Source organism: Condylura cristata, unplaced genomic scaffold (assembly GCF_000260355.1).
Source record: "Condylura cristata isolate star-nosed mole 26May11 unplaced genomic scaffold, ConCri1.0 scaffold00002, whole genome shotgun sequence".
Lineage (NCBI taxonomy): Eukaryota > Metazoa > Chordata > Mammalia > Eulipotyphla > Talpidae > Condylura > Condylura cristata.
Genome location: NW_004567103.1, coordinates 77821646 through 77840614, shown reverse-complemented (window position 1 = coordinate 77840614; position 18969 = coordinate 77821646). Strand labels below are relative to the sequence as shown.

Below are 18969 nucleotides of genomic sequence, written 5' to 3'. Positions count from 1 at the left end.
TTCCTCTCCTTCCTCCTCATCTTTCTTCATCTCTTTCTCCTTCATTATTATTATATTTTTATTTTCCCAGCAAATTAAAAATAGAATAGGATATAATATAAATTGCACACTAATCATACAGCAAGAGAAAATGTGTGAAGCTATATTAGTCAATATTTGACTTGATCTCTTGCTGGTTATTTCACTCAGCATAATCCCGCAATGTCCCACAACAGGATGACAGATACCAGAGGAAAGGAGGAGGCTAGAAGGAATGGGGAGATGGGTCCACTGAATGTTAACTAGGAATTCAGTGTGTGTGTGTGGGGGGGTGGTGGCATGATACATACATTTGACAAACTGTGAAAGTGTACCCCTGAAACAGCAAACTAATGTTATCTCTTAGAAATAACATTCTGAAATAAAAAGAAACAGAAAATACACGTATTAAAAGATGTACAGGAACAAATAATTATATGTGCTGCAATAAAATGGGGAAAATTATATTTGTGAAGAATTGGAAATAATTGAGATATATTATGATAAATATTAAAAAGATAAAATTTCCAGGCCCTCCCTGGTGACGCAGAGGGTTAAAGTGCAGCACTAAGAAGCCTAAGCCACTTTAGCATGAGTTCAATCCCCGACCCGGCGGTGACCCACAAGGCGCAGCAGACCTCTCCTGATCCCACTGCTGCTCCCCTCAGCAGTGCACTTTGTCAGTCAGCCTGTTCTGCTCCCCACTCTGTCTCTGGTGAATCTTCTCACCCCTGCACCTCAGGCCTATACCCTAGTTCTGTATGCATCCATAAATAAATCTTAAAAAAAAAATCATGCAAATTTCATGTCTTCCTGGGCATGGGGAATTTTCCTGGGCTTGAGGAATGAAACAGAATAGCTTAGTGAAAGTTGTTTAGAAAATCCTAAGGAAAGACCTGGTTTAGGGTCCACCCTGAGTAGGGACTCAACCGAGACCCAAAAGCAACACATGGGCTAGGGTAGTAGGTTATATTATTTGTTATATCTACTTATTATATTTTATGTATTATATTTTATTATTTTTGATGGAGATATTTATCTTTTTACAGAAATAATTTTTTCTTCCATTAAAATAAAGCAAAAGCGCATTAGAAAATCAAATGAGACAAAACTAAATATATTTTCAATCTCACTATAGGTGACTTTGATTGAGAAATAATAGAAAATGTCAGAACTTTACTAGAATTTTCCCCTAAAATTGAGAATGGGATAGGAAGCCTCATGCAAACTGCTGTCTTCATTATGACAGTGGACCGTGGAGCCATTGGATATAACAAGTACTGACTCATTATGGTATATTTATTCAAAGAGAGTGGGTCCAAGGGAATAACACAGGCAATAAGGGGAGCATTATAAATGACTCAATGAAAATCAAAACATGATACATTGTATAAAATGATGACTCAGCTACAACATTTGAACTAAAATATCCATTTATACATTAGGCATGCTAATTAGATTAAGCAATAAAAAAAAAAGCTTTCTAATGCTGTATCAAACAGTGTAATTCCTGGCACATGGTAAGCACAAATATATCTTTGAGTTATTGCAAGATTTGAAGCCAACTTTGAAGTTGAAAACTTCCATTTTTGTGGGCAAGAGAATTTATAATTTGTTCTCCCCAAAGGCTCAAAATCCAATTACACCATACAGATCATTAAAAGTCACACATGGTGTCCTAAAGGGATAGAGTTGGAGTGTAATGAGAATTACACCCATTAAAAGTGCATATGAATGGGAAAGCTGCTTTACCTGTATCCTTGTCAGGCCTTTTTCTTATTCCATGGAATATGCCTTATGTAATCCATCAATCAGGAGAATTAATGGTGTGACTAGCAATTCAGGGCATACGGAGATAATCAAGGCATCATAAATCGTGTTAGAGCAAATAAAACCTGCAAAGTGGGACTGCTAGCACAGCAATCAAATTTCAGAACTGCTTGCCTGCACTAGAGAATGTGTCAGTGATGAAGAGCAGAGATGAAAAGAGAAGATGTTTCTAGGAAAGAGGGTACTAACTCTCAGGAACAGAGGGTGCAGCAGATGTTGACTATCTTCTGGGAGGAAAACTGACACACCTTCAAATGCAAACACCCAGCCCTTCATTGATCAATGTCTTGAGCTAGGCTTAAACTGAAATTCAAGAATGAAGGATCCTATCCCATGGTCCTGGGTGAGGTTTACCTCTCTCTTCTGTGCCATATACCCACTTTCCTACCATTCTTCTTGTAGCCTAAGAAAATTGTAATTTCAGATTTGCCATTTACCAGCCTCCTAGGGTCAAGACTAGTAACCAATGTCTGGGCAAAAGGGACTAGAGGAGAATTCCTAAAACTTCTATAGAGAATTTTCTTTCCAGATTAAAAAAAAAGTCATGACACCCTAGCTTATCTATCCTTGGACATTGTGTAAGTCCAAGGATGGTGAATATGTCCATAATAGACATTTCACTTATTGTGAAAGTGTCCATTGACTTGGGAAAGCCCCACTTGTCTGAAGAGGGAGACAAATAACAGAAGTGGAAAGGTGGGACGAGCCTGAGATTGGATTCTCTCATTGACTTAATCAGCTGCCCTTAAAGACCCATGGGATGTGAGTTGATGAAAGCTCTTGTCATTTAATCTGGCACTTTTCATATATATTTTTTAAAGATTTATTTATTTGTGCATACAGAACTGGGGTACAGGCCAGAGGCTCAGGGGCGGTGAGAGGCTTCACCAGAGACAGAGTGGGGAACAGAACAGGCAGATCAACGAAGTACAATGCTGAGGGGAGCAGCGGGCGGGTCAGGAGAGGTCTGCCACACCATGTGGTCACCTCCGACTCATGCGGAAGCGGCTTTAGATTCTCAGTGCAGTGCTTTAACGCGCTGCGCCACCAGGGAGGGCCACTTTTCATATTTTATCGTGCATACAAACTACTCAGGGAGATTGCTAACAATCGCATTCTTCCTTAGAAGGGCCATTTTGTTCCTAAGATTCTGGTTTCTTAAGAAATTCTCTGGTGATGTTCAAAGCTTCCACATATAATGTCACAGTATTTAAGACACTTCAAAGTTGCATTCAGTTACTTGAAGCTAGATGCATACTTAATAACAGCAACCAATAGAGAGGGACTTGAAAGTTGAAACCACCAGTTAAAAAGTGGCTGCATGATTATCAAATCAGAGGTCCTGAGATCCTCATGATCTGGATTCCAACCCTGTTCATTCACATGCATATGGGACACTGTTGGAAATTGTTTAGCTTTTTCAAATCTTGATTTCTTCATTAGAAAATAATGATGTCTCTAATACTGTAGCTTTGCTTTGAGAATTAGTTAGAAATAAGTGGTAAAAAGTACAGGTGTTAAAAAATGTGAGGTCCATTTCTATAATGTTATAGGTGGAATTTTGTACTTTCACTCATGTCAAAGATTATTTAGTTAAAATAGTACTAAGCCTGATAAGAAAGGAAGCCTTGTGGTAATCAGCAGACTTCTCTTGTAACATAGCTATTGCATCAAGTCAGTGATGCTTGTATTAGGCTATTTTTAATTTAATTGGAAGTCTAATATAAAAGTGATCAAAGTTGTACTTTTGCTATAAATTTTCTTCTTTAATTCTGTCTTCTTTCTCTTTGATGAGAAAGGGCTTTTGAATTCACAGATTCTCTTCCCCAAAGCTGCTGAAATATCACAAAATAGAAGTATTCATGGATCTGATCACTGGTAAACAAACTCTATTGCCACAGTAATAGAAAAGTGAGAGGCAATGTAATTTTCCTAAGTCAAATTGCACACAGGATTGTGGAGACTAGCTGTGACTCTAAATGTTGCAATGTGCCTTTGGATTTGCAGTATTTGAAGATTAGGTGAATTTTTTTGTTTTTATGTTTACAATCCTAAGATGCTTTAATCAACACAATGCTTTCGATGTCTTTTAGAATGAACTGGAATGCTTTTCACATAATACTAGACCAAGGAAATCTATTTCCAGGCATATAATCATGTTTTTCTGTATAATGGTTTCCATAAATTGCAAGTCATCAAACTCATAGATCTTCAGCAGGAAAAAAAAAAAAAACAACAAACTATTTTAATATTATATATCCACTTCACTTTAGGGAACTGATGTAACTTTAAACATGGCTATAATGATGGACTGGATTATCGCTGATCTTTTAGTACTGTTATCAAATCATTCTTAAAAAGTCTTTATATATATGTATATATTCCAAATCCTTTTATGGATTTGGGGTAAACATGGGCTAATATCATAGAGTAGAATGCTTGAGAACTTGGGTTTCTAAGTGATCTGGAGATGAATTTTAAGTTATTTACTCATAAGTTACAAAACTGGGGCAAGTTGGAGTCTTCTTTATGACTCAATTTCCTCATCGTAGAATGGAAGTCAGAATATGTATTTCAGTTTATGTGGAGAGATGCAATCTCACAATGAACATAGAATACTTAGTACACACTTGACACCTTAGAAGACATAGCATTTTCAAACCTGAAAAGAAACAATTCCTTTATTCTCATTTTATTTCTCTCCTATAATAGCCAATGTTAAGTTCTTATGAAAATATTTTTTGCTAGAAAGTAGAGCCTGAGTCATCAACTGGTATATTTATAGTTTGTTTTGGGAAGTGACTCTAAGGTATAGGAGTGGGAAACTGAGAAGAAATGGGGAGGAGAGAAATTATATGCAAGTGACATCACAGGCCCTTCCTTCCAAGGAAAGTCTAATGCCTGAAGGAAAGGAAAAGTGAACATAGAAACACTCACTGTTTCTGTTTTCCAGAAATGGGTTTCAGTGGTGGCATTACACATCCTCATAATTGTATATAGATTAACTCTGTTCATTCTAGCACACAGTCAAGATTAATAACAGGGTCTCCAGATAGCAATTGAATAGAGCAGGGCTGAGGGGTCAGGTTTTATTTAGGCAAAGCTTATTGCTGCTGCAGCATGTAATGGTGGTTATGGCATGTGAGTGAGGTAAAAAGAGGTGAAGCAAATGTGATTCTTTATAGGGGTCTTGTGCCCTCATTGAACCTTGAGATTTGAAAGCAATTCAGTTCCAGTTACCTGTAGTTCAAATTCCACCATTTGAGGACAATGGTTTTAAATGAGTCTCTGTTTAGTAAAAACCTATGTATGAGTCACCTCAGCCCAGTAGATTTACAATGAGCATATCCAAGACCCTCTATGCTCATTTCTGTGCTAAACAAACAAACAAACAAACAAAAAACCCAAGTCCCACATTCTCATAATGAATTGAGATTGAAGTTATAACAGCATCCTCTTCCCTTAGTTCTCTAGGAAACTAAAACTGATCAGCTGTCTCTTTATTCCCTGTTTTTAGTTAAAGACCTCAATGAAGGAAATTGAAGTGAAAAAATATTTTCCTTCTTAAAATAACTTCACAAGTTTACATGTGTATCTCTATGGATGATTTTATACTTCTTACCTCTTTTATAAAATTTTAGTATATCGTGATTTATTTTCTTTTTTACTTTAAAGAGGAAATAACACTTGGAAAGCTTGCAAATGGAGTCTTAGGAAACGCTAGAATGCATAAGTACTTCTGAAATAGTGTGTCTGTGATTAAGGGCTAAAATATAAAGGAGTATATCCAGCTATATGGTCCTTTAAAAATAGGTGTTTGTGTTGGTGAGCACTCCCTTTATCTACAATGGACCAATTATTAAAACACAAAGAGTAATGGAGAAGAAATTTCTCCACCCTTCTACTAAACAGTAGTCTTCATTTGAGATCTGCTTTTGTCTCTAAATAGGTGAAAGTGGGTTCCAGACAAATGTCTTTTCTATTAGAAACTGTATTGAATGAATTGAAAAATTGGTAAACACTGATGATAATAATAAAACAAGAGAGATGATGAGCAGTAAAGGTAAATACTTTTTAAATGTTACTTAAATAAACATTCAATAAAACCACATCTTTCAGACAACATAATAATTTGCATCATAAAAAACTCTAGTCATTGAAATTTAAAATATTGATTAAAAAGCTTCAGTTGGGCTTCAAATCAACCTAAAAAGAAATTTTCATCTTAATAAAATAGGCAAACTTTCCTTTTAAACATTACAACTTATTTTTAATGTGTTTGCTATCCTTGAAAAAGACCTGAAATTTATCTTTCAGAAAAGAGAGCCTTTCCCATATTAAATTGAATCCATTGGAACAGTGAAGAAACAATTCCAAAGCATCCAGTAGAAAAGTAGATTACCCCCAAAAATGATTCATGTTTCCAAATTCCCAGATTTTTGGATTGATCCTTTGACAAAAAATGGGGGCTATTAAGTAGTTCCATGATATTTTAAAGTTTTCTCCTGGTGACTTCCAGCCTCTGAAGTTATGATTATCCAGTCTGTCCTAAGAAATTTTACAAAACCACGAAACACAGTCTACTGCCTACATTTATCAGAACTTCTAAGCTTAGTTATAGATCTTTACACATCTTCTGGAAGGTCCCTCAAGTAAAGGGAGAAGATACTCTTCATCTTTAGTCACCAAAGTTAATATTCCCATGACTTAAATTTGACTTTATTCAGTCAAATTTAACTTATTCACTACTGCAAGTCAACACAGCACAGGAATTAATGCATGTGGTGACTTCGACTCAAATTAAATAGCAAACACTGCTGTTTGTGAACATTTTGGCCAATGAATAAAAAATATTTCACTTCTAATTCTCACCAGAAGATTTAAATTAAACAGCAACAGATGAATTGGGCAGACATAGAATATTAAACAGGAACTAGCAAGTGAAATAAACCAGCTCTTTGCTTTTACGAAAATGAGAATTGATTCTGCATTGAGGGTAGAAGTTAAGGGATCAAGTGGTCTTAAAAAAGCCTTTTCCACCAAAAGAGCAAAATAGCACTCAGTGGCATTGCATTGTTAACAAAATTTCTTTATCAGAAACTATAATTTAATATTTAAGTATCTAATTTACATGTGACAAGGTATCATATTCAAAAAATTAAATTGCAACTAGAAAACTATTAACCACTTAAAACAATACCAAACACAACCCAAACATTGTAGGAAAGCAATAGCTAGGATTTGAGTTGGAAAAAAAAAGTTTCTTCACATTTGGCTCATTAAACAAAGCATCCATTATAGCCTGCAAAAGAGTATCTTTTTAAATTCCATTAAAATTTTCCTTTGTAGCATGAGTAACATGTAAGATAGATTTATTGATTGTATATGCACACTTGTGTATATATATTGTGAGCCATACACTTGTGTGTTGATTTAAAGATACTGTATCTACTGATAACTGGCTGGACTTTGGAAGGTGCTGAAATCCATAGTTCTACATGACCCATTAATGATGTCTTTTTATAAACAAATTACATAAAATACTCTGTTTTTATTAACTGAATACTTCCTTAAGCATAATAATAGACAATGAGGAATTGCACTTATTGTAAAGGTACAGTAAAGTGTTAGATTGCAGCTCAGCCATCAAAGATCAGGGACTGTAGTACTGATAAGGTGTGCATTATATGCAAAGATGATGGTGGCCATTTAAATCAAAGTGAAAGCAACTAGTTACAGAACAAATTGGGAGATAACAGAAGAAAACATGCACTACGTCTATTTTAATGCAAAACTAATTTCTGCCAGGAAACCAACCCTTGACCTTCCTTACACAAAGAGATTCTGCACCCTAGGCAACGCAGTAGATTTCGACTTCTGTATTCAAATTCTAGTTCATTGTCTCTGAGTGTGCTGTTCCACTGTCATCTCCTTAAGCTGCCCTCGAAATTCTGGAGCATCTACAATATTACAGTCTCTTGGTTCGGTTTCATTGAGCCTCAATATCCCCTTCAGTTCTATATAAATAGGGTCCATTATTCATCTTCTTCTGGTTCCTGTGGTAACACCGGTATGTCTTCCTTTAAACATTCACTGAAGAATCTGAGGATTGTGCTGTAGAGATGGTACTTGCTCTTCTCAGATACATTATAACCTTCATCTGGGTAGACCTAAGACATTGAGAGGCAAGGAGATTCTAAGTTGCTAAAGCAGTTCTTGACTTTCAGTAATCATTCTTTTATCCCCAATACCACAGGAAGTTAGAAAATATCTGCCCAAAATCTAAGCAATTCAACTCTGAGTTCTTCATGCCAAATTTTTCTTTTCCATTATAATCATATTCAACATTTGAGATTAAACACATTTTTTTAAATTTAAATGAGGTATGTTGGCTGAAAATCAAGAACTTCCTGTTGTCATGTCAACCCAAGGACACTCATATTCCTCTCTGCTTGACTAAACTTTAGACAGTTTCTTCCTAACTACAAGCCCTGAGCATTTACTTTAGAAAATTTGCAAACATAAATTCTTTCTCTGCCCCTTTATGACGTATGTAAATCTTCTTATAGACTCTTGTCAGTTTTACAACCCAGGAAATGTCTTTCCCATGGGCTTGGGCACCATTCCTCTGAAATCTGAACATTCAATATAGACAGCACCCCCATCTCCAAGTCTCTATGAAGAAGAGAATTTCCTTCTATATAGAGATAAAAGAAAGTTCCCTTTTCCTTTTCCTTTTGGCGAGACTAATTATTAACACAGGCAACATTTGCTTCCCTCCAACTCAGCCATTAAAAACTATTCCAGCTCTTTATTTCCACAGACTTGAGTTTTGTCTCCCCTATAACAACAGTTTTGACTAACACTTTAAATTTGTTTGGTTCTATTTTTTACACTGGCAATGTGCTTTCCAATATAAGTGATTAGTGGTTTTTCTACAATACAATTATAAATATTATCATTTTAATTCCTACAAAGAATGGTTTTAAATGGTGCCTCTGACCACTAAATAAAGTTTCAGACTTTACACTGTTTATAGCAACAGCCACCCTCTGTTTATCTTTACATTTTATTTTTCATCATCTGCTCCTGAAACTAGTATTTTAGATATGTGGGTTACTATGGATTCTTCAAACTACCAAGCAATTAAGATGCCTTGTTTCTTTGAATAACTCGTTCCTCCGAATTGTCTGAAAGTTTCATGATAGTTTAAAGTGTATCCTATGGGCCGATGTGACATGGGACCATGGTAAGGTAAGGCTTGACAAATACTTATCAAACATGGCTGAAGGTAAAAATGTTAGGGTCACTTTCTTCCTCAAACCTTTTCTGAGGAACATTTATTTTCTCAAAACACATTTTCCTCTACTTTTTATGATAAGAGCGATAAGAAGGGAGAGAAAGAGAAAAGGACAAGAAAGAAAAATAGGAACTTTTAAAAGGATTCATTATCAGTGATAGGAATAAAAAAGTCTGAGAAGATAAGACCTTTTTCAAGCAGTGCATTGGATTCACTATAAAGCCTGAGCTGATCCATGTTCTTGGTATAATTGTAAAAAAAAAAAGCTAAAATTTTGGTAACTAAAAAACCATAAAAAATTAGTTGTATGGGGGATACACTAGTGCAGAAATCATGTTCTATCTATACTGCAAATAAAAATTCAATGTAGGAAAGCACATTCTTCTGAAAAAGGTGACTTACCTGCATAGTATAATTCACTCCAGCTTTTATTAGGTGTTTGATTAATTCTGCTGAATGTTGGAAATGAACTTTTGCTGCAAGAAATTAAATTATGATATTTGAAGGAAATACATTTTAGGATCAGAACCTATTCGTATTTGCTTTTATCAAAGGGATTGCATATTTTACTTAACATACATTATACACTTAAAAGACTGGTACTTGGTTTTAAGTAGGGAGTCAGTAGATACAAAGTTGAAAAAACTTCAAGTGTCGTTATATAAAGAAATAAATGGAAAGGAGAAAGACAAATACCAGGTGATCTTACTTATGTGGAATATAGAGGAATACGACAAATGAACTGAAAAAACTGAACTAAAAACCAAAACCTATAAATATGACTGCAGGATTGAGCCTACTAGAGAGGGAGTCTGGGTAGGGGTGTGAAAAAAGGGGGCCTATGATCTTTGATAAGAAATTGTGGGGTTTGCGGGTGGGTGTGGTGTGATGAATACATCTGAGGTGTGAACCTACTCCCCTAAATCTTATATTGTGCAGTAAACCAAGGTTACCCTCAATTTGAAAGAAAAAGAAAGAAACAAAAGAAACATAAATAGGAGGTACCACCAAATCTTATTGTACAGAATGGCATTTAGTTTATCGAATATTATCCATTATATCTAATTGCTCACATAATTCGTACTATTATCACAATTTTAACATAGCATTACATGGCTGTCTGATTAGTAGTACAGGAATCCAGCTTTCTGTTTCTTTCTGAAGATTACCAGAGCCCAGTCTCAAATACTGGCATTCTATTTTATTTTATTTATTTATATTTTTAAGATTTATTTATTTATTCATACAGAACTGAGGTACAGGCCAGAGATGCGGAGGGTGAAAGGGTTCACCAGGAACAGAGTGGGGAGCAGAGCAGACAGATGGACGAAGTACACAGGGCAGGTCAGGAGAGGTCTGCCACACCATGTGGATCTTCTCCGGGCAGGCGGGGATCGAACTCATGCGGAATTGGCTTAAGCTTTTTAGTGCAGTGCTTTAACCCACTGCACCACCAGGGACGGCCCTCTATTTTATTCAAGATCTAAATAATTAATGTGAATCATACTGGTTTCTCCTGATTCCTTCTAGTTTTCTATTGCCTGGACCTAAGGCTCAAAAATCTGAAATAAGCAGCACATAAAGCCAGGTTGTGTAGCAGCATTGGCCTTAATTAACAATGGGAAGTCACTGTACACTTGCATCATATGCTGGCTGGGTTATTCACTCCTATATTATTACATGCTCAAATTTCTGTAAGTAATTTTTGGGCTAACTTTTAAAACTATCTTTGTAAAACTATGTCTTGTCAATTGTTTAAAATTATCTATTGCTCTAATTCTACTTAATTCTAATCAGTCTCACTACATATCAGACAGTGATTCCATTAATTCCATTAATTCACAGGGCCCATCATCAGTTCTCATCAGCAGAAAAATGGATTAATAAGAAGTGATATATGCACACAAGGAAAGGCTACTGATGAGCAATAAAAAATATTATGTATTGCCATTTGTAACAACATAGATGAACTTTGTGAAAATTATAAGAAAATTATAAGTCAGAGAGGAATAAACAAATGCCATATACTTTTGACTCATATGGACAATGGAAAAAAAAAAAAACAGAACAGAAACAAACTTGTTGATTCTGACAACAGAATGGTGCTTACCAGGGGTCAGAAGAAGAAAGTGAGGTGGTGAGTAAAAGGAATAAAGGGGGTCAATTTTATGGTAGTGGATGGAAACTAGACTTTTGGTGTTGATGAAATGTAATGTACACAGGTGTCAATTATAAAGCTATATACGTGAACCTAATTTAATTTTATAAAACAGTGTTACCTCAATTAAAAAAGCTACCTTAAATCATTACAAATATTTAAACATTTAATTCTAAGTTATCATTTAAAACTTGAGAATAGACCCAAGGTCTTTTTAAACATCTTTCTATTGTACTTAAATGGAAAATTATTGTATCATCTCCAGTAATTTTACAAATTGCTCTGTAAATGTCAGCTACTAGAAATTCTAATAAATAGGAGCAATGTGGGGAGAAATGATCTCTTATATAGCTCATTTTGTATATTGCAGGACAACAGAGTAAAATGATTTCATTATTTCTTTGTCATTTGTCCATTTCCTAAAACTAAATAGCGGTATCAAAGGTCTTAGTGGCTGAATAAACTGATTAGCTGGTAACTTTGATGATAATATTAACAGAGATAGTATTATGATACAGTTGACTGAACATCTATGATGCACTAGGCCTGTGTGTGTGTTTATGTGTGCATGCATGAACACGCATTTTAACATCACCAGTGTTGAAAATCTGTTCATATTTTATCAGGTAGGTGAAGCACTAGGTCCATACTTTGGTCAAATAGGAGCAATATAGTTTGACTTACTAACTACAATGTACTGACAAGAAATTCAAACAGCAAGAGTATATTTGAGGGTGATAACTTCATTTTAGATAACTTAGCTTTGAATATAATATAATCCCACAAATGAGGCTTCAGAATAAGAGCTATGATGTCAGATTCAAATTCTCTTTCAACAAGTCAGTGGTTATATAATTTTGGCAAGGTATATTAACTCCATAATATTTATTTTCCCAGCCTGTTAAATAAAAAGTTATACCTATATACAGTATTTTTATGAAAACAGATAACATATTAAGATTTTGCACACTTTCTGACAGCCAGTACTTAATACTTGTTATTTGTTATTAATATTAATATTTGAGACCCTAGTACCTTAGAACAAAATTTGAATATCCTTCAAAAGGCCTATATTACTTTCACCATGTTTTACCCAATGTTGGCATGGTATCACCTACTTTTTAATAGTAGTTACAGATTTTCAGAAAAATTAAAAAGATATTACAAAGCATTCCTACACTTATCTTACCTAGTTTTCCCTCAACACTTTGCAGTATTACTATACATTTGTTGCAAGTCAATAACCTTTAGTTATCATGATCATCTTTGGATATCATAATTTTATTATAAAAGAGAGACACGGTAATTATTTGCATGATGGCAGATTTCTAAAGACAGCAGAATACACAACTTCACGTAATGAAAGTCTGCTTACTTTTCAAGAATGTCACTGCCTCAAACTAGGAAATGACCTTTGTTGAGAATGACTTCGCTACCTTTGTATTCAGGGAGAACTTCATTTGAAACTTCCAAACAAACTGCTTGAATCTTTCCATCTTTCCTTTGAAGCCCAATCCAACAGCTATTACTATTGTTTGCAATGCATTTCTCAGAGATGTATTTCCTGGAGTTAGATATTTCTTGGAAATTTTTCTGGCAGCATAATGCCTTTTTCAGTTGCGGTCTCAGTTGCATTCCTTTCAAGTAATGTTAGATAAAGAGGGGAAGGAGCTCCCTAAATGCTTGTCCTGTGATGACTCCGCTCTTGCACTAGGGCTAGTTGGCAGTTTGTACTTTGCTCTTGTGCAGCACTTATAGGAATCTAGGAAACATTTGGACAACATTAACCTTTTCTGTTCTATAAGAACTTTTCATAATTTTTGATTTTGATGGCTTTAACATCAAAATCTGACAGTTCTGAGGGACCCCTGTCAGATATGTGATGAATGTTCTATCTTTTGGATTATCTTTTTTTTTTTTTTTTAATTGTTAGACTAGAATTATGGGCTTTGGGCACAAGATGATAGAGTGCTGTGTTTGGGAAAGCATGTCAAGGAGCCTGCTATCAGTGTGACTTGTCACCATTGAGGTTAACCTTGATCACCTGGCTGAGGCACTGTTTGTCAGCTTTCTCTGTGGTAAATTATACTTTCTTCCTTATATTTTTTATACAGAACTCTTGAAGCAAATAACTTAGTGAAACCCACTTTAGAATGGGAGAGAAGGGAGGAGAGTTAAGCTTTGCCTCCTTGCAGGGGAGTATAGACATAAATTATTTTGAAATCTACCAAAGGAAGATTTATTTCTTCTCCCCCAGCTTATTTAAATATATGTCAGTATTGATCTGAGCTCTAATTTAACAATGGCCTTACATGTTTGAAAGTACAATTAGAGCTGGTATAATCTTTGATAGTTGAACTTTTTAGGGCTGCTCTTAGTAAAATGAGATTAAAAAACAACAACAACTGAGATAGGCAGGATGGTCCAACAAAAACTAGTCAGGACTTAAGAAATATTGATTCAATGCTTTGACTCTCTGCTCACTTGCAGGTAGCCTTGGATAAATCAGTTTTCTCCTTGAAATGGATTTTTCTCATTTGTGAATGGGGCTATAAATACTCAGTCCTCTGTTGTAAAGTATCACATAGAATAATAAAAAAATATGAATTCTTTGAGCCCTAAATACTTATAGTGGATGTAAAATGATATTATTTATTACTAGAAATATCATTCACATCAATCTCCAAAGTTCAAAGTGATGAAGAAATGAGAGGTGGTAAAAAACTGCTTTTTAAAAGTTTTTGTTTTAACTAAAAGTGAGCAGCATTAGAATGTCAATGAAGTGTCAGCACCATTTAGGGATCCTGTAGTTTTCCAGATTAATTTCCATTTGCCATGTGCTAGATAACACCATAGCGGCATTTACTTGCCACATGTGTTACATTTAAATTAATTTAAACAAAATAAAATGAAAAATCCAGCTCCTCGATCATATTAAATGTATTTCAAGTGCCCAAGAATCACATGTGGCATAGATAAAGAACATTTCCATCATTCCAAAAAGTTTCATTGGATAGTGTTGCTGTTGAGGATAATTGTGTCTTTCCTCACTAGTCCCATCATTCTTCCCACTTCTTATCATATGGCATATACTTCATTCCACTGCTCTCTGGTCTCTTGTTCAGAATTACAGGGTCCCCTCTAAGCAATTCTTTAGATGTACTCCTTTGTTGAAGGATAGACCCCATCAATCAGTAGCAACAAATATAATACTCACTGTCAGCAGTCCCGTGAATTATTAATATATTTTCTTCTTTTAAGCCATGAATATTATGTAGCACACTGGATGCCTATAAAAGAAAACACCAACATTCATACACATATATATTATGCACATATATGTCTATGGATGTCTACATATATATTTATACATATATACACATATATACATACACATATATGTATATATTACACATACACAAATACACACAAGTATTCACCTTTTTCTAAAAAAAAATTGAACAAAAAACCATAGCTCCTTTCATTATTTTTAAGTTATTTACCTGGTATGTGCTTTCTTCTTTAGATGGTATACCAAGGTATCTTTCAGAGAAAGCTGAGGCTGCAGTGCAAGAAAACAGAAATTTGAGAAGAAACAGAAAAACACTTGGCTGGCATATTTCATTTTTAATTTCTACATTTTACACTTAATTGTCATGCTCCAGTAAAACTGATTGATTTAGGGAGGTGATAAATAGCTGCAAACATCTCTGATAATGTTTGAGAAAAGAGTTTACTGAGCTTCTCTGCAATGGGATTTTCTTTTCTACAAATCAATATGCTGGAAGAGGTCAATCTGGAAGTAGTACTTACCATACAGCTTTAAGTCTGTAATGGGTGCAACCACTGTACCACATTTAAAAAACTTTTCATCTGATTTTAAGATCATTGATGCAATATAGCCACCATAACCCTGGCAAAATAAAAAAGTTATAACGATCATTCCTGGAGATATTTCTGGCTTGCCATCACTGTGTATATAACATTGATAAAAGTTTACAATACAATTTATAATAAGATTATATATTATATCATATGTATAGTTATATATGTATATATGTCTTATAATGTTCGATGTTTGAGAAAAGAATATACTAATAAATTTGTACATGAACTTTTAAAAAAGTTATTTCGATTTTTATATAAGAAAATGTTTTAATAATTTTAGGTAAAATACAAAATTAATTATATTACATGCGTCAAATATTTTTACTTCACACTATACATCTAGAAACTTCTTCAAATAATTGAAGTTAGGAAAACAGAGCACTTAAACATTCTTCTATTTGTTGATAAAAATAAAGTTAACATATATACATATATAAGTACATACATATATACACATATGTATTTCATCACAAATATAGATTCTGATTTGAATTACACACAAATAATTACTAGAAGGAAATGGGATTCAATTAATAATAGCAAATGAATTTTTTATACTTAATTTTTAAATATCTTCTTGTAATGTTTTTGAACTAAATCAATTACAAATTTATTTTTTTAAAAATAAATCAAAGTGTCCAGTTATCTTTTGTAGCCTATAACCTGACTAGAAAAATGCCAGAGGAGATTTTAACAATTTTATTATGCTAAGCTAAGGGAATGACTTACTGAGTTTTCTACCCATTTGGGAAATTAAATTTTAGTTTTGCTCTGGGCAATATTCTTCTTCATCTTATTTGACATCAAAATATCATGAGGGCATTTTTTAAAATGTTAACAACTACGTCTTAGCCCCAGAAAATTTGATGCAATTGGTTCGTCTATATCTGAAAGATTTCAGATGATTCTAGTGAGGTTGGTGCTATAGGAATCTGTTATTCTCATTTGAGATGAGAAGTATAGAACTTCGGTTATGCTTCTGTGAGAACATCATTTCAAAATTTATATTTAAAAGACAAAAATGTAGTTAGACATTGTTGAAGCGGTTGAGATTTGTGAAGAATGCCAAAGATGTCATCTTAAAATATGCCACTTTGGCATATTGATTATTTTTTTCTTAAAGATTTATTTTTTATTTATGCATACAGAACTCGGGTACAGGCCAGAGGTGCAGGGGCAGTGAGAGGCTTCACAAGAGACAGAGTGGGGAACAAAACAGGCTGACTGATGAAGTACACTGCTGAGGGGAGCAGTGGGTGGGTCAGGAGAGGTCTGCCACGCCATGTGGGTCACCTCCAGGGTGGGGATCAATCGCATGCTGAAGTGGTTTTAGCTTCTTAGTGCTGTGCTTTAACCTGCTGTGCTACCAGCGAGGGCCCAGAATACTGATTATTTTGAGCAAAGACTCTTGTAAACCAGCAAATACAAGGAGAAATTTTCTCTGATTCCTCTTCTCTTTCTAAAGACAGATCCTTCCAAAGGAACTCAATTGTCATCACCTCCCTGGGGTTTCATCCTCAGGAAAGCTTTACTATTAACTTTAACTGTAATTTCAATAAAGAGAGGAGGTCTCAGGTTCTCTGCTCCAACAACGAAGGGTGGAGCTGAGTGAAGAGACATAGGAAAAGCCTTAAGAGGTAAGCAGGGCACACATGCATGTGACTCCTTTTTCTGAGCGTGGAACTGCACCATGGACTTAACAGGGAGAACAAGGGAGGTGACACCTGGAGTCAAGACATGAGGAGATACTTGGAAGCAAGGTGAGGGACCCGTGGGGAAGCTGACAATCGCAGCTGTTGTCTTGACTTACAGTGATTTTGTTCCTTTTCATCTCAAACTTTATTGGCTCCTTAGGCCCTTCTTTCCTATGGCTCCTTATGAGAAAGTTCCTTCACTTTGAGGCAAGCTTTTGGGTCTCAGCTGCCCCACTTTGGACCAACCTTGTTTGGGTGGGTATTTACCCATGTGGAGATGAGTAACTTTTGGTGTTTTATTGGAAATAATTATCTTCACTCTATGCAAAATCTCCTATTAAAGTTCTCTCACTCTAAGAGTATGCATTGTCTGATGTGGCAGGTGGCAGAACCATTTAGACCATGCAAGTTTGCCAGTCCTGGGAGTCCCTCCCTTGTGAACATGAATGTTATCACAGGAAAGGAGACTAAAGGTCAACACCTCACCCAGACAAACTTTGTCACAAATTATCATATCTCCCATCTTTTGTTTCTAGGATCAAATAATCCTTTCTAAAAATCATTTACCTTTCCTACATGGCTTACTTCCTGTCTCTACTTTTCTTATTAAGACAGTATTAAGTCTGAATTGTGTCTCTTTGGAGAGTTGTTCATTTTCCACTGTGAATGTGGTATACATGTCATTAAGCTCTTTTTCATTTTTCTCTTGATCACCTGTGTTTTATTACATGGGTCTCAGACAAATGCACAAAATGGTAGAGGGAAATTTTTTTTTTTGGCCATGCATATGTTAATCATGTTCTGCAATAGTTAGCTACTGCCATGAACATGAGGGAATTCTCCAACAGTTAATTGTGAGAAATGAAATTATCCTTTATAGCTTTAACCCGCCACAGATTATCTTTGTTCAATCTCTTTGGGAGATATGGAAGTAGTTTGAAGTCAGCAACATCTCAAAGTTACAAACTTATAAATATTAAAAGAAAGAAGTAGATGGGAAGAAAAAGAAATTTCCTCTACACTTCTTGACTGTGACACGCTGTAATAAAAGCAGATTAACAAGAGAATAAAAAGGAAATTTAACAGCAGGTATATCAAACATTCTATGGTGATATATAAGGAAACCAAGTAACTTCCTGATATGTTCTTAGCTGCCCCTTAAATAGCATCTGTAGATAATGATTAAATAAATATGTTGGGAAGCTGAATATACTTATGAGAGGCTACAACTAGGAAAACAAGGGTAAAAGGTTTAAGTTTTGTTAGGCAGATTTTCACTCCTGTCTTCTTGATAAAGGTGTATGTGTGTGTGTGTGTGTGTGTGTGTGTGTGTATGTGTGTGAGATTTAGAGTCTTTTCTCCAGCAAAGACAGGGAGACTTATCAGGTAATCTCCTTTATAAATGTGAATGCCTCTTGAGAAAGGTTAAGTCCATTTTCAATGTTTCTCCTATGGTGCATTTCTTAAATTATTCAGCTCAAAATAATCCTCAAACCCAACAAATGTATTCTGGGTTATCACTTTCTGTTCCCCATCAGAATGATGAAGAAGTAGGATGAGTCATGCACAAAATATGGGATTTCTACCCTAAGAGGGAGATTTCCTGGCGTAATGTTTCCAATTTTCTGTCATGGAGATGAAAGTAGGTATAATAGTCAAGAGAGTTCAAATATTTTCTATAAAACAAAATTATTCCCATGGTTTAACATCCATTGGGTATCTTATAAGATCCCACAGTGGCCAAGAAAACTTTCAATAATTTGGTTGTTTACACAATTTGATTATGTCGAGAGAATAAGTATATATTTGAATCCACCAAACACTGTAAGATAAATTTAAATAATATAAATTGATATTATGGATTTTTTTTGGGGGGTTAGTTTTACATGTATCTCAATTTGATTATCTCCAAGTACTTAAAATAAGTGCTTCTGAAGGAAGGGCAGATTCTAGAACAATTATCAATTTGGAAATTCATTTAATTACTTGGAATCATTAAAAATGCATATTCTGGACCCTCCCAGGTGGCACAGTGGGTTAAAGCACAGCACTGAGAAGCTAAAGCCACTTCCACATGGGTT

At 34.9% G+C, this 18969-nt stretch overlaps 1 protein-coding gene across 3 annotated transcripts in view; it reads right to left on the bottom strand.

Annotated features, from left to right (window-relative positions):
• Nucleotides 1-5903: 5903 nt before the first annotated feature.
• DPP10 (dipeptidyl-peptidase 10 (non-functional)) overlaps nt 5904-18969 on the bottom strand; it is a 1217772-nt gene continuing 1204706 nt past the window's right edge. For 2 of the 3 annotated variants that reach the window (XM_004674706.2, XM_004674707.2), the window contains exons 22-26: nt 15120-15219; nt 14810-14868; nt 14524-14596; nt 9551-9624; nt 6917-8018 (exon numbers count right to left, since the gene is read on the bottom strand). In XM_004674706.2, the coding sequence (XP_004674763.1) occupies nt 7884-8018; nt 9551-9624; nt 14524-14596; nt 14810-14868; nt 15120-15219 (441 nt within the window). In that variant the 3' untranslated portion in view covers nt 6917-7883. Of the gene's footprint in view, nt 8019-9550; nt 9625-14523; nt 14597-14809; nt 14869-15119; nt 15220-18969 lie in introns of all 3 variants that reach the window. The other variant, XM_012726412.1, reaches the window with a different exon arrangement.